The sequence below is a fragment of the Chelonoidis abingdonii genome, chromosome 1 (assembly GCF_003597395.2).
Source record: "Chelonoidis abingdonii isolate Lonesome George chromosome 1, CheloAbing_2.0, whole genome shotgun sequence".
NCBI lineage: Eukaryota > Metazoa > Chordata > Testudines > Testudinidae > Chelonoidis > Chelonoidis abingdonii.
The window spans coordinates 139,600,824-139,617,352 of NC_133769.1; the positions used below are offsets into that span (position 1 = coordinate 139,600,824).

Below are 16,529 nucleotides of genomic sequence, written 5' to 3' on the forward strand. Positions count from 1 at the left end.
AAAATTCCCCACTTACCTTCCATCAGGTAGTACAGCAGAGTTTTGCAGACACAAACTGAACTGTTTGCAGGAGAAAGAAACCAGGAACATCTAATTCTTTCAGCAATATCTTTTTGAAACAGAGCTGAGTCTGAGCTAAAGCTTTGGCTTTGTTTTTGTTTCCCCCCCTTGCTATCCAGTGAGTTGTTAGCAATGACTATACCAGGCTGTTATTGATCCTTTATGAACCAGGAGGGGAAAATGCTGGAATTTCAGCAAAGAGGTGCCCTAGCCTCTCAGGTGGTGGGTGGTTGTTTCCCTTCCCTCTGTGATGGTGATTACTGAAACAGAAGGTCTGGCTAATTATCTGCAGCGTGTAGTTTGCTTAAAGCAGGCTCAAGTTGGGATGGAAATAGCTGCTAGTGCTGTTCACAAATTAAGCCAGTACAGAACCAGAAGCAGATTATATACACTATCAACATAGCCACATCTTCTTAGTACTGTTGCAACTTCCAGCCAAAGTCCTCACTGCAATATGGAAGCACAAGCACACGGTAAGTTTACCCTCTGCTTCTTTGTTAACTGTCGGTGAGAAAAAGTAATTGAGTAGGAGGACGGCAAGGAATATCTTGAATGGACTCCAGCTGCTTCCTTCAGTGTATTTTATTTTTCAGGGGCCAATAACTGTGGCCCATAAAAAAAACGTGTTCTTGGATTTATAAGCAGGGCTTGATTTTTAATGGTAGTCTCAAAAGTAGGTCACTGGACAGTTTGACCTGCATGAGAAAGCAAGTCACAGGCAGTCAGTAATACTGGATTTTTACTCTCTTCTTCTGTGGTTTCCTTACTAGAGATATAATTGAGAGGGAGAACAATATCCTTTTCAAAGGAGTATTAAGATGTAATAAACTCATAGTTCCCATATGTACAAAACAAGTCCTCTCAGTGTATAAAACATGCAAAGTTTGAATCTCTAATGTATAAGTTTTTAGACTTACACTTATTGTTAATATTGTTTGTTTGTATAGTTAAAAATTCCACAGTTGTTTGTAGTATAGCTCATTTATTTCAGGGGGTTATATCTTTACTCTGAGCTTTGGGACTCAGCATGCTGTACGAGAGAGAGGTATTATTATTAGGGCTGTCAAGCAATTTTAAAAAAAATCATGATCATGCAATAAAAAATTAATCATGATTAATCGCACAGTTAAGCAATAGCAGAATACCATTTATTTAAATATTTTTGGATGTTGTCTACATTTTCAAATATATTGATTTCAATTGCAACAGAATACAAAGTATACAGTGCTCACTTTATTTTTTATTTAAAATATTTGCCCTGTAAAAAAAAAAAAAGAAATACTATTTTTCAATTCACCTAATACAAATAGTGATGGCAATCTCTTATCATGAAAGTGAACTTACAATGTAGAATTATGTATGAAAAAAAACTGCATCAAAAATAAAACAATGTAAAACTTTAGAGTCTCACAAGTCCACTCAGTCCTATTCCTTGTTCAACCAATTGTCTAGACAAACAAGTTGTTTACATTTGCAGAATAATGCTGCTTGTTCACAATGTCATGCTGAAAGTGAAAAAGGTGTTCTCATGGCACTGTTGAACCTGGCATGGCAAGATATTCCATCCAGAATGCGCTAAAGATTCATTAGGTCCCTTCATGCTTCATCCAACATTCCAGAGAAGATTCATCCATTTTGAAGCAGGCTCTGCTTGATAACAATCCAAGCATGTGGGACCGATACATGTTCATTTTCATTATCTGAGTCAGATGCTACCAGCAGAAGGCTGATTTCTTTTGGTGTTCGGGTTCGGTAGTTTTGTGCATTAGACTGTCACTACTTTTAAAGACTTCTCAAAGCATGCTCCACACCTCATCCTCTCAGATTTTGTAAGGCATTTCAGACTCTTAAACCTTGGTCAAGTGCTGTACTTCTTAATAAATCTCACATTGGTAACCTTCTTCTGCGTTTGATCAAATCTGCAGCAAAATGTTCTTAACATGAACCAATGTGCTGAGATCATCCTCCAAGACTACTATAACATGAAAAATGGCAGAATGTGGTAAAACCAGCCAGAGACATACAATTCTCCCCAAGATTTCAGTTACAAAATTAAATATCGCATTATTTTTCAATGAGTGTCATCCATGGAAGCATGTCCTCTGAATGGTGGCTGAAGCATGAAGAGGAATACAAATGTTTAGCATATCTGGCATGTAAATACTTTGCAATGACGGCTACAAAAGTCCCATGCGAATACCTGTTCTTACTTTTGGGTGATCTTGTAAATAAGAAGCAGGCAGCAGTATCTCCTGTAAATGTAAACAAATTTGTTTGTCATAGCAATTGGCTGAACAGGAAGTAGGACTGAGTGGACTTGTAGGCTCTTAAATTCTACGTTGTTTTGCTTTTGAGTGCAGTTATGTAACAAAAAAATCTCCATTTGTAAGTTACACTTTCACAATAGAGATTGCACTACAGTACATGTATGAGGTGAATAGAAAAATACTATTTCTTTTGTTGTTTTTACAGTGCACATATTTGTAATATAAATTGAGCAGTGTACACTTTTGTATTTTGTGTTGTAATTGAAATCAATATATATGAAAATGTAGAAAAACATCAAAATATTTAATGAATTTCAATTGGTATTCTATTGTTTAACAATGTGATTTAAAATTGTGATTAATCATTAATTCTTTTAATCGTGATTATTTTTTGAGTTGATCGTGTGAGTTATTTTTGATAGCTCTAATTATGTCATCCCAACTAGCTCCACCTTCTGCAAAATTATTATTCTTGTAACATGCTTCATATCGCAGTCCATATTGTGAAGTAGTCCGTAAGATTCTGGCCCTGACTCTGATCTTGCTAACATCAATTTTATACCATCGTTACCCTCATTGTTCTCCATAGAAAAAATATTCGCTATTTACATCACGGTAAATGAAAATAAGGCTGTTGAGATGGCTTGGGGGGCGGGAATGGAGAGAGGTCAATATAAGAAAGGTATATAAAGAGTGTGTGTGATTTACCTATGTAGATGGCTTGGTGTGAAGTAATCTAATTAAAATATAACCATGTAGATCATTGTTGCAACCTCTTTTACATATTTGCAGCAAATCTTGTACAAATGTTGTCAAGGGAGGTGTCTATGAAAAGGTTCTGATTTGCTGGTTATGATTATACTATATGTATGCATGCATCATTTTTATATTTGAAGTTATGAGTTATTGGCTTTATACCTGTATTTCAAATGTTTGCTCCTGGAATACTGCCCACAAGGTAACTTGCTAGCACATCTTGAAAGGACTATTCAAATTAAGTGGCTCATCAAGAAACACTTGGTTGACAATGGACCATGGGAGACGCCCATCTACAGTGAATGGACTGTCATGTAAATGTGCTGTCTGGAGTGTAGGTAATGGCTTCCTGCAATGACTGACCGAAATGGGCATGAACATGTGACTTGCTCATGTACCACCAAACACCATCTTGTTGCTGTAATTTTCCACAGTAAGAACAATGGGATGCCCTCCACATGGCAAAAGCTATAAAAGGCCCTGGAAACACCTCCATTTTGTCTTCAATCCTGTTTCTTACCTCTGGAGGAACTTTGCTACAAACTGAAGCTCTGAACAAAGGACTGAATGACCATCCAACCTGTGGATGTACTCCAGAGACTTGACTTAAGCCAGCAGGTTATTCCATCACTGCTACAAGCCTGAACCAAGAACTTTGCATGTACTGTATGTAATTGATTCTTTTAACCAACTTTTTCTTTGAATAAGCCTTTAGATTATAGATACTAAAGGACTGGCATCAGCATGATTTTTGGGTAAATTCTAAGTTATATATTGACTTGGGTGTGTGGCTGGTCCTTTGGGATCAGAAGAATATTTCATTTGATGAGACTAGTTGTAAAAAAACACTCTTCTCTGAATCCAGTGTTTTTGGTCATGATATAAGAACTGGAGTGTCTGAGAAAACTCTTTGTTTTTTTGTTAGCCAGTGTGGTGAACCAAAAGTTTACTTTTGTTACTGGTTTGGTATATCCTATGGGGGATTAGCCACTAGCTTTGGGCTATATCTGCCCTATTTCTCAGCAGTTTATTCTGAATTTGGCATCCTCGGTAATGAACCACTGAGTCGTAGTTACACTTGGATCACTCCCTTTTAAAAGTCCTCAGATCAATGATCTATTGTGTCAACAAAGATCATGTGCATTCACTGGGATGGTCAGATTCTGATCTCAGAGATGGGAAGCACACTATGTACCTCCCAAATTTTATTGTGACCATGAGCTGCAGGTAATGAAGAATGGGAGAGGCTAAGCCTCCTGGAACCTCTGGGGCTGCGGTGGAGCTCAGAGCTCGTCTGGGCTCAGGGCTCCTCTAGACTGCTCTGGGAGCCAGCAGGCTGGCAGGGGCTTGGGGCTGCGCCAGTGAGCTGGCCAATGAGAGATGGAAGGGTGATGTGGGGGCGGAGCCTTCGGAAGAAGAGGAGGGGCAAGGAACTTTCCTTCCCAGATGAGGAATGCATGCACTACCCATGGTTCTGGCCCTTTTCAGCAGACACAGTGATGCATGGTGTGCAGTGCACCACTGAAACTAGCCTCTGACTTAACTCAGTGTTCTTAATTTTTTCAACTAGTTTCTGTGTAAATGCAGTAGATGCTCATAACCAGGGCTTAAATTCTTATAGAGTATGTACCAGATTCCCTGCAAATGATATAAAAACTCTAGGGGGGTTGAAAATATTTACCAGAGCTCCACTCTGGACAGCTCTGGCTGAATTGAAGTCCTGCTCATAACCCACTGAAGTAGATGAAGTCTGATGTACAAGACAAATGCCACTCCCCTTTTCCCTACACAAGCAAATTGACAATCTCCTCCATGCATACACCCTATTCTTGTGATTGTCAGGCATACTATATGGCCAGCATTTAAAGTACGAAGGACAAGTTTGGCTGATGTAGAAAAATATAAGAGAGGATTGAGGCCAAAAAGCACACACACATAACATATAGTTGCAACATGGATATCTGTACCATAAGCAGGTGTAATTGCAAATCCAACTAACTCACTCCATTCTCATATCTAATTGGAGCATGGCAATGGATAACAGGTTTACTATCTAACATGTCTAAATGACAGATGCTTCTAATGTGCTCATGCAATCTGTTCTGGATGCTCAGCTACATCTCATGAGGTGGTGCCTTCAACCAGATTTAGGCCACTGTTCTGAATGTTGTTAGAAAGAGGAATAAATGGAAATTAATGGAAACAAGCTGGTTTGTCTGTGTGCCAAACACAGCACAATTTACAAAGTGTTAATTGACCCCTTTGCTAGCGGTTTCATGTTGGCGAGCCAAACTGCAAGGATCCCATATGGTTGATGTAAGGATCAATAGTTGTTCAAAATTTAATTCAAAGAATTTGCCTAGTTAAGGACACTGTTGTATGCATGGTCCTTCATCATGCATGCAGTCCTTCCATTTTTACCAGTGTGGGCAGGTTTCTCATGTATTATACTTCTGCCAAGTATTTTCTAAATTCATTGCTCACCTAGGCCTATATACAGATAGTGCAGTATGTCTTTGGGACCAAATTATCTTCCCTGCACAATGCCTGAATAAGTGAGCATTGTTCAGGGAGATTCTAAAGTGGGTGGGTTGAATGCTTCTCACTCAGGCTATGGTGTGTCCATGGAGCTACTGCAGGTGCTGGCTACTTAAGGTTACAGACCAAGCCCAGAAGCCTACATCTCAGCTAAACAGTCCCACAGTCTGAGCCCACGTCAGTTGGTGTGGGCCAATAGCGGGTTTTTAATTGCCGTGTACACAGACCCTCTGTGAATCCTGATTTCTAGTGTGTTTGTCAGTGGCTCTTTGCAAGTATTTGAAATTGATCTAGTTTCATTAGACACACAGATCACACACTGTATTTCTGTTCTTGGATAATCTCTGCTCTGAGAATCAGGTTTCTAGTTTGAATTTAGAATTCACTTTCAGACATTGTTCTCAAACACACACACACAATTAAAATATTCTGCTATGATCATTCCTGCCAGTAATCTCTTCCTCTAGAATGTTTGCAGATTGTGAATACTAAGGGCGAGAGGATCTCAAGGCCCATAGGACAGAATGGGGGCAGGAGACCTTGAACTACACCTCCATAGAGGCACTGCACAACCATAGGCAGATGCAATTTAATGTCAAACTGATTCAAAACAAAACTTTTGGATTCAGCTGAACACACTGAGGTGTTTTGATTTTAATTGAACCAACCCTAAATTAAATATATTGTTTAGATTTTTCTGACAGAAAATCATTTTTTCTGGTCACAATCAAAATTTTCTGGAAGACAATTTTGATTTTTGCAGTAACTGCATTTTCCATTAAAAAAAAACACAACATTTTGACTGAAAAATCCCAACCACCTCTACTGCTCACCATTGTGAGCCCAGAGTTCACTGTGTACCCCATAAAGAGTGTGAGCATGGTGAAAGTGAACTTGGTTTATAGTTATTGAAAATGTTCTGCGGTGTTTGACCCAGGCTCAGCTAAAACAGTTGGAAAACTCAAGGCTTATAATTGCCTGTGTTATGGTCTTGTGAGATGTCCAAGGCTTACAATGAGACTATTGGCAGAAATACCATATGCGGCCTCTGGGACTGAAACTTCCAGTTATTAATTATTTTCCTTGAAATTTCCCTCATGGCCTCATGTGCTTCATTAAAGGCAACCAAGTGACAGTTGTCTTGAGTGCCCAAGGAAAGCTGGTGGGTCAGAACTATGATGTCATTTAAGTTCTGCTGACTTCCATTTGATGCTTTCTTTTACTAGTGAAGATTAGATTAATCAAGATCTTTTCTTTTTAAACTCTTCCATCTCAAGCATTTTACTAGTTGCCCTTTTACCTTATAGTCACAGGTAGGTAAAGCCAGCCTTTGGAGAGGATATACAAGAGATGCAATGGCAAATTCTGTCTCCAATTCTGTGCCTATAAAGCTACTGCAGGTGCTGGCTACTCACCTTGAGATGCTACTATTCGAACCTTATGTCTACACTGCAATTAAAAACCCTCTACTGGCCCATGCCAGCTGACTTGGGTTTGCAGGGCTCGGGCTGTGGGGCTGTTTAATTGCAGTGTAGGTGTTTGGGCTTGGACTGCAGCCTGAGCTCTGGGACCCTCCCACCTTGCAGGGAGCAGGTGTAGATGATTCCACCACCATCCTGTCCCTGCAGCAAGCAGAAGGACCTGCTTTCAGGACATAGATACAAAAGAAAAAGGGGAACGACACCCACCACCAGTGATCTCCACAAGGGGAAGATGAAAACCATTATGGGACTCCTGTATTTTCCTAAACAGGAGGGTAAGGAAAAGAGAGACAACTCTTCTCCCAGAGCTTTTCAGTGGAGAAAAGTCACTCCTGAGAACCATTCCATTGCATTCCCTCCGAGCTTGGAAATATCAGTGCTGCTGTCACCTGTTCTCATTCCTCTATTGAAGGGAAAGTGCTGCAATACATTGATGCTTCCTAGAATAGGGCACAAGAACGTACTGTAGATGCAGTGACTCCCTGGGGTTGTGAGAGAGGCTTCCCTTTGGCTTCTCCAGTGTGGCTTCAAGATGGCAGTAGCTCCTTGCATCTTTCCCCCAGGGGGAGGTGTAACCCATGTCCATTCAGTGTGATGCTCTATTGCCCTCCAGTGGTGACTGAGCCAGATAGGTTGATGACCCCGCTACTGCCTTGGCTATTGTATCTTGGTTTTATTTCAGATGGTAGAAACTCATGCTTTAAGAACCAGAAGTCCAAGGTTCAACGGCTTCTCCCAATGACTCACCCATGGGTATTGTATTATGTGTGGTGGCTCATATGGTGATTAGAGCTGAGGGGATCAACTTTCATTTGTGGTCCAACCACTATTAGAGTGGGACAGAACACTCAATATGGGTTACATAGTCTGGAACCCTCAAAATACTTCACCATTACTCAATTTTTTTGTACTGTCACTGGAGTGTGATTTAATTTGTTTTCCTTATTTGTAACTAAGCCCTCTTTTTGTGCAATACACTCATAGCTGTACATCACTCTGTACCATATACACACATTTATCTCAGGTTGTAGGGGGAAAGTGTGTTATATTGTTGTTGGCTTGTTTGTCTGTAATTAGAAACTATGGCAGTATAAGAGATGGGCCATGGTCGTGATGTCCAAATCCGAGATTGTTAAATTTAGGCTAGGGTTAATGGATTGGTTTAAAGACCCATTCAACTTAGGTTTGGAATTTAACAATGCCAGAACCTCTCATGAGATTTCAGTTCAAAATGTGGAAGTTTGGGGAGATCAGCCATTAGTTTTAGATTTCTGCCATCTTCATCCTCACTAGATTTTGGTCGCCTCAAACTGGATCTGAAATATCAGCCCTTTCAGTCAGGATAAAAGATGGAACCAAACCAGGATGAGCAGGTTCAGATCAATGGATCCAATCCTAACGTATCTTAAAATTCAAAATTCAGGTTTTGAGGTTTCTGATTTGGCCCATCTCTGTTGCATGGAAAAGCCAGAGTAAATGTTGTTGTATTTTCAACCTAGGCTTTTGTATTTCTTGACTTTGGAGTGTTCAGATAAGCAGCCTTTGTATTACATTATGGTAGTTGTCCTAATACTATGTAATACTTTGAATCAACTTCCTTCTGAGGATGTGAAAGCATTTCACTACCATTAATTAATTTAATTGCAAGAACTTTCTGAGGTTAGTAACTTTCCCCATTTTGCAGATGGGGGAAACTGAGGCACAAAGAAATTACATGTGCTTGCCAAAGCTGGGGCCATGAATTATTTACAGAGTTTGGAGCAGAGCATAGACCTTCTAAAGTCTAGTCCTTGCTTCAACCAGTAGATTAAAATATTAAAATATTTCTCAAACAAGGACAGAAATGTTTTTTATCAAATATATTTGGTTTCAGTGCAGCCAAGATATGCAAATTAAAAAATGTTTGTTTATTCAGCAGGTTGCACACAAATATCTAGCATTTCATTTTGTATGTGGGTTTTTTTTTTTGCGCTCATCTCTATACACTCAAGTTCTATGCACGCTGACAGAAAGTCCCTATGACCCACATTGACTCAGTCATTTACAGACATGGTTGCACAAAAAGATGATGTACGGACTGTTGACAATTTTATCTTTGACCCTCAGATATTCCTTTAACGCCTTCTCGTCCTACCCAAAATGGAGAGCAAAGATCAGAATCCATTGGGAGCTCTTTTTCAACTTACAACAACAAGTACCTCACAGTTCCTCAGATCCGGCCTTCTGTGCATTTTGGCAGAATCAATGGGGCTTTTGAGCCATCTGGCCGCATGGAGACTCACAACAATTCTGTAAGTAGGATTATTGTAATCATTGACTTATTCCTCTAGTGCTCTTGATGAAGGTGGAGGTGGGGTGATGGGGAGAGAGAGGGGGAGCATCAAATGTTCCTTCTATATATATTACAACGTAGCTTTAATGTGAAAAGTAACTAGGCAAAAATGCCACTACCTTACTCAACAGATCTGCTTCCTCTGCCTATTTTGAGGTACAGCTACTGACTTCAGCCACTATATTACACTTTTACTCCTGTTGGTCTGGCAGAGCCAATACAGCTCAGAGAGAGGGAGCTGGATTCTTTTCCCTCTTGTGCACCATCAGTAGAGTTGTTTACTGATGTCCATCAGTTACACCTGTGCAAACCCACTGAAGGTCATACGCACAGGTGTCACTGAGGGCGGAATCTGAAGACAGTGGAGTTATACAGCTGTAGTCTTGGATGCAGAACCTTTATTATATGGGAGAAGGAAAGAATCCATCTTGACTTGTAGAGCCTAGGATACGTTTGCAGGCCTTGTAGTTAGAACCCTCGCCACCATATTCCCTGATCTATTTACCTTATAAATTGTATGCCATTGTTCAGAAATCCATAAGAAATATGGAACCCAAGACAATATTTTTAGACTCAGTTTTCTAAGTAAAACAGCATGTTGCACCTATGCAACACTGATTTCTACAATGAGAGAGAGAAAATAGGGTGACCAGATAACAAGTGTGAAAATTTGGGATGGAGTGGGGGGGTAATAGGAGTCCATATTAAAAAAAGCCCCAAATATCGGGACATCTGGTCACCCTAAGAGAGAATGGGCAGAATGAGCGAGGTTGTGGGCAGAATATATAGCCATTTAAAGTTCTTTCTTTTCAAATTTTGCAAACTGAATCTTGTTACTAACAGTTTTATCTGCTTATTTATTTTGTTTTCATTTCTAATAAATTCTTTCATTGCAAAAACTCTTACAGGTTCAGGAAAGCACTACAAACTAAGGAGCTGATCCTGTTCTCATTGAAATCTGTGGGAATTTTGCCACTGACTTTAGGGCTTGGTCTTAATACACTGCTGTAGCAAAATCTTTATGCCTTGTATGGGCCACAGAAAGAGAGAGAGAGAGAGAGAGAGAGGTGTGTCTGCAATCTGCTCAGTCCCATTCTCTGTGTAGGTGCAGCAGCAGCATCCCTTTGATGTTGCTATGGTGACCTCTCAGGTGGCAGCTGCTGGGACGAGGCACCTGGGTACCTACAGATGATAAACAGGAAAACACCCTCCGCAACTCATCTGCCCAACCCTTCCTCATTCCCTTTCCTTCTGGCCTCTGTGTGCATCTCTTATTACTACACACACCCACGTATAAAGAGGAAGAGGGGGATAATACTTGAAGATTATCTTCTCTACCACCAGCTAATGGATTTCCCTGGATTGCTGTCGGTGCCAGCAACCGGGGGATGGTGACATCATTACCTGTGGAGTGTATTGCATGAAATTCTCTGGAAGGGAGGCTGGTAATCTGAGGTTTGGCATTTTCATTGTGGCACAGATGGATCCAGAGAGTCCACAGGGACTGCCCGTGAGTACAACGTGAAAAGGATTCAGACCATAGAATAGGAACATGTTATAAAATGCTGTCTCCAAAGTATTTTTAATCTGTGTGTAAATCTAGGTGTAAAGAGTATATATATAATGTAAATGTGTAGCATATGTATGGTGTGCAAAGTGCGAAGCCTTGAGGCCGTCTGATCTGTGCATGGAGGGGTTGTATGCAGAGGGAGCAGGAATCTATAAAAGCATATGGAGATTGATAGCAGTTTTGTGTGAAGCCAGGAGGCAAAGCTTAGCTGAGGGAGAGGTGAACATGGGAGATGTTAGGATTAAATTCATATCAATCTGCATAGTTGTCCATATGAATAACTATCAGTGTTGATGCACATTAAAAACCTGTGAAAGTCATATACAAAAACTTCATTAACTTTTGAGTTAAGGTTGCTAGATGGCAGAGCCTACTAAGACCATTTTATTTATATAAATATGGAATAGTTACCCTGTTTACACTGTCTAACTTTGAGAAGAGAGTGCTAGACTGGGTGAACCACCAACAAACACCATAAAAAGAAAGGAAATACAAAGTTAAACCATTCAATGCCTTATCTACACTACACTCATCAGTTCTTCTTCCCACTCTCATGTACCTCCCTCCACAACCCACATATCTTGACCCCAATCACAAACAACCAACATGTAAACTTAAATCTGGCTACGTTAGTTGTTTATAAGATCATATATTTCCATTAGTGCTGGCACAGCTTTTATAAACTACATTGTACCTAGTTCTGTATTGGAGTGTTTGTAAGCCGGGCGTGAAGTTAGATTGCAAATGGTGCCAACTGAAGGTTTTTTATATATCTTAGGTCACCCATTCACAAACATTTTCCTATGTTGTGAGTGACTGTTCTAAATTTGGGATTAGATTTTAATATAGAAATTACAGAATTGGAATCTGCGTTGATGTACTTTGGCTGTGGTTAGAGCTGAGCCTACATGCTTGCTGTTTGTTTAGGGTGGAGATACATGAGCTCTGGAAAGGAGGTACCTGAGGTGGAGAAGCGGAACTGATGTAGTAGACAAGGTGTTGAATGGTTTAACTTTGTATTTCCTTTCTTTTTATGCTGTATGTTGGTGGGTCATACAGTCTACCAATCTCATCCCCAAGTTAATTATAATGTTTGTCAATACTGATATTATTCATCATTTAGAGCAGTCCATGTGAGAGGTGGCATTCTCTCTAACCTCCACTCCACTGTCCTTTTATCTCCCATACCCCCTGTGCCCAGCCCAGTCCAGTCCTGCTTCTCCTTCTGGCACCATAAAGAGCTGAACTTCATATCCCAGCTCAGACCTCTGATTCCTGCGCTTCATCCATACATAGTACAAATTGCTCCCTGTTCCCCCTGAGCAGTCTTGCTCCACAACATTCTCCCAATCCATAATCTGACCCCTAATTTCCTATTGCATTCATCACTTAAGCACTGATACATATGAGTGTAAGGTGTGAGTACAAAACCCTAAGGTATGGTGTCAGTGTGTTTTCTCAGTATGTGTGAGTGAGAAGGTGGTAAGTATGTAGGTTTCTATTGCCTTTTGGAAACAATGGCAGATTGGAAATTGCTGGGTTTTGTCACCATTCTTGGTTTGCAGACAGAGGAGATGCTCTACAGTACTGAATCTGAGCTCTTATTTCAATATTGCTCCTTTCCTGTATCTGCAGTTAATCCCCATCATTTACTTAGCTAAGGCTCTCATGTACCTGTACAAGAGCGAGGCCCTGAGCCCTGCTGCTTACTTGGTCTTTGGGTTTGTCTCCCTGAGACTTGTCTATTTCTCTTTCAGAAAATTAACAATTACCTGGATGGGACCCAAGTGGAGGCCAGAGGTGGGACATCCCCAGGTGGGAAGCATTTCAGGGACAGCAAGAGGAAAGTGGACTACGTCTTAGCCTATCACTACCGAAAACGTGCCTCTCAGCACCAGCGAAGCATTGGCTCCCTAGGCCACTTGCACAGACCTTCCCCCTTGGCCATTATTTCTAATGGGGAAATGGGGAAAAGCCACTCTGAGCAACAGCAAAACCAGGGCCAGAATGGACCCCAGCAGCAACATGGGCAGCCAGAGGCTCAGATGATCGAGATGAGCCCACTGGATGCCCTAGAGGAGGAGAAACGGGAGCAGAGGGAAGAATATGAGCGCAACCTGGTGGAAGCCGGACTGGAGTTAGAAAAAGACATTGAGGTAAGAGGACCAGGAACATGGCACTGGGCTTCCCATCAGCAAAGGGTTGTCTTAGTTCAGTACTGAAAATGAATATGTGGGGAGAAGAAATGCAGATTAATAGCTCAGGACGCTGAACAGCCTGGATTCTGTGGTGTTTTTTTTGTTTGTTTGTGTTTGTTTTTTCACCAAATGTCATTACTGAGCAAAAACTCAGTGCAGCACAAACCTTTATGATTTTAGTGCAGGCAAAGGCTTCAAGTTTATAGGAACATAAGCTAACTGTTCATGTTACAGAAACATTATCCTTACTGGAGATGAAAATAAAGGACAGCCCTCTCTTCAAATGCAGATTGTAAGTCTGATTGTCCTCTCCTGTAAGGCCTGATTTGAAGCCCACTGAATGAATATCTTTTCATTGGCTTCAAACCAGTGTGATTCCACTGACATTGCTCCTGACTAGGGATATCTCTATACAATAGCTGAGAGGTGTGATTCTCAGCCTGCCTGAGCTAACATGCTAAAAGTAGCAGCCTGGCCATGGCAGCGTGGGCGGCAATTGGCTAGCTGCCTGAGTGCACACCTGCCTGACTCCCTAGGTAGGTACTAGGGCAGCAATCCCGAGTCGCTGCCTGTTGTGCCAAGCACGTCTACCTGAGCTGGGACTCACACCACCCAACTCTTGTGTAGACATACCCTTACGCTGGTGTAAATGAGGAAAACCAGGCCCTGTGGCATATTTTGACTTCTAATTAACTCATGGAAATTGCCCTCTGACCCCTCTACTTTCATTGTTTGAAATGTGTCACAGATTCACTAGAGATAAAGTATACGTTGTGTCCATGTCTAGTGTCTAGTCGACATAAAGATAACAGACTACTTCTGTGCAGGCTAATGGAATTTATGTTTTAGCTCTGTGTGCTTTAGTACTAAAGATCCTTGGTTCACATCCCACTGACCAGCCAAGGAGGAGCTTGTTAAATATCTTTCAGAAGACGCACATGCTCAAAATATGGAAAAGAGGCTGGTTATGCTTTTTCTAGAATTGTGTTGATTGGAGCTGATTTATTTGATCATTGTTTATATTTAAAGTGTTATTGACCAGTGTCAAAGTTAGACTCAGGGCTCACAGTTTGTCAGACCACTCTGTTTTATTAGCACAGCGCTCTGCTAATACACCCAGATAATGTGAACCCCATACAAGACACAAACTATCTTATTTATACAGATAAAAGGGCAGGAGTTTAGACAAAGGGACAAAGAAAGCAACAGACAGGAAAAACCACCTGTGACACAGCATGCATATTCTANGCGGCTCCTTCATGGGGCCGTGAGCACGGGCGTGTACTTGGCATGGTTTACCCCTGTCTCCAACACCTGCCCTTTTTGTGGCATGAAAGAGACCCTGGCGCACATTTATTTAGAGTGCGCAAGATTGCGGCCCCTGTTCCGGCTCCTCTTGGATCTCTTGTATTTTTGGTTGCACTTTTCCTCTCATCTGTTTATCTACACACTCCCCGTCCGTGGTCCCACCAAGTCGCGGGATCTCCTTGTCAGCCTCCTCTTGGCCCTGGCTAAATTAGCCATCTACAAAACCAGGGAGAGGAGGTTGGCGGACGGGATTTCCTGTGACTGTGGGGCCTATTTCTGCTCCTCCGTCTGTTCACGCATCCGGGCAGAGTTCCTCTGGGTGGCGTCCACTGGCTCCCTTGATGCTTCTGAGGAGCAGTGGGCGTTGTCCGGGGTTCTCTGCTCAGTGTCCCCATCAGGTTCCCTTCGTTTAGCCCTGTGACCTCACTCCCGATCCTGTTTTTTTCATTAGTTGTCCCACAGAATTAGTTGGTGTCACAGACCTGTGGATCCTCCTCTTAGGCTGGGAGGAGGCCCTTTTGAAGTGGGCGGGCTTCGCCTGCCTGCCCACGTCCTGGATACCAATAGGACCAGACTCCTGTACCCTGCTGGCCAGGGTCTGTCACACTACACATGAAATATACTTGTCTGACTCGCATGAGAGCCCTTTTGATGCTCCTTTCCTTTGCTTGCCATCATACCTGCCATCCGCATCCCACGTGAGAGTCAATGCAGATCTCCTGTGAGACTATCATTCGTATAGGGCTGCTTTATTATATTTCCAGTGTCATTGTTGCCTTGCAAATTGCATTTCTGCAGTATGCGGTGCCCCAGGAGATTTCCCAGAGCTGAAGCTTGGTAAGTGAGACTGGCAAAATATTTCATAAAATCCAAGTGGATACTTGCTTTTCTGCAAGTCGTGTATATTTTTCAAGCTGCGTCCCCCGAGGCTGTGATCTTTTTGCACAGAGGTATTTGGGGACGATATGCCTTTTTGATGAGTACAGGTGCGTTGATTTTTATCTTTGTTAGTGCAGAGTCATAAAGGTAACAGTTGTAACTCTACATTCCACAGAGTTGACTCTATAGCTATAGCAGCTGGGAGAGTGGATTTTTTTTTTATCGTATTGAGGTCTTTCTTTGAGTGATGTCCAAAAGTGCTGTATTAACAAAACCTAGAGAATAAAATTTTCCATTGATCTATAAAACATTATGGGCAGTGCCGGTCTGAGCTGCCTCCAGTTGCCTCTTGTCTGTGCTAGATATTGATAGGCCCCGTTATCAAAGCACCTGAACGCCTCACAATGCTTAATGTATTTATCTTCCCAACACCCCCGTGAGGCAGGGCATCGCTATTATCCCCGTTTCACAGAAAGGGAACTGAACCACAGAGAGGCTAAATGTCACAAAAGACACTGTGGTGAAGCAGGAAACTGAACATAGGTTTTTCGCTGCAGGGCTACCCAGAGGATTCAGGGGGCCTGAGGCAAAGCGGGGAAGCTGCGGCGTTTGTACTTACCCAGCAGCAGTTTGGGTCTTCAGCGGCATTTTGGCAGCAGGGGTCCCTTCACTCGCTCTGCGTCTTCGGCAGCAGTGAAAGGCCCCTCGCTGCCAAAATGCCACCGAAGACCTGGACCGCTGCCAGGCCAGGGCTCGCAATGCCTGGGGCAAATTGCCCCGGTGGCCCTGTTTCCCTGAGTCCCAGGTTGGTACCGACTATTCTTCTCCTATACTTAAGTGCTATTAGCTGCCTCTACAGATTTCTGCTGGGACTGCTGTGATGGTCAGGGTGTGATTCCTGATCAATATACCTGTGCCAGCAGATGTTCCTAGTGTAGATGCAGCCATACTGGCAAAACTGCACTTACACTGGTATAGCTTTTTTCACTCATGGGCGGGGGATTGGGGTGGGGGTCATGGCCAGACATGGCTGCCTGCAAGGGGAATTGCGGGGGGGCATGCATGCGGAGAGATCTGGGGCCAGGTTGACGGTCCAACCGCACCAGCCCACATGCAGGCTGGAGGGGGTGTCCCATGGGT

At 42.2% G+C, this 16,529-nt stretch overlaps 1 protein-coding gene across 1 annotated transcript in view; it reads left to right on the forward strand.

Annotated features, from left to right (window-relative positions):
- Positions 1–385: 385 nt before the first annotated feature.
- The window catches only part of ANO2 (anoctamin 2), a 337,309-nt gene continuing 321,165 nt past the window's right edge, over positions 386–16,529 (forward strand). The window contains 3 exon segments of the mRNA XM_075070724.1: positions 386–533; positions 9,209–9,393; positions 12,762–13,160. Of these exon segments, the coding sequence (XP_074926825.1) occupies positions 386–533; positions 9,209–9,393; positions 12,762–13,160 (732 nt within the window).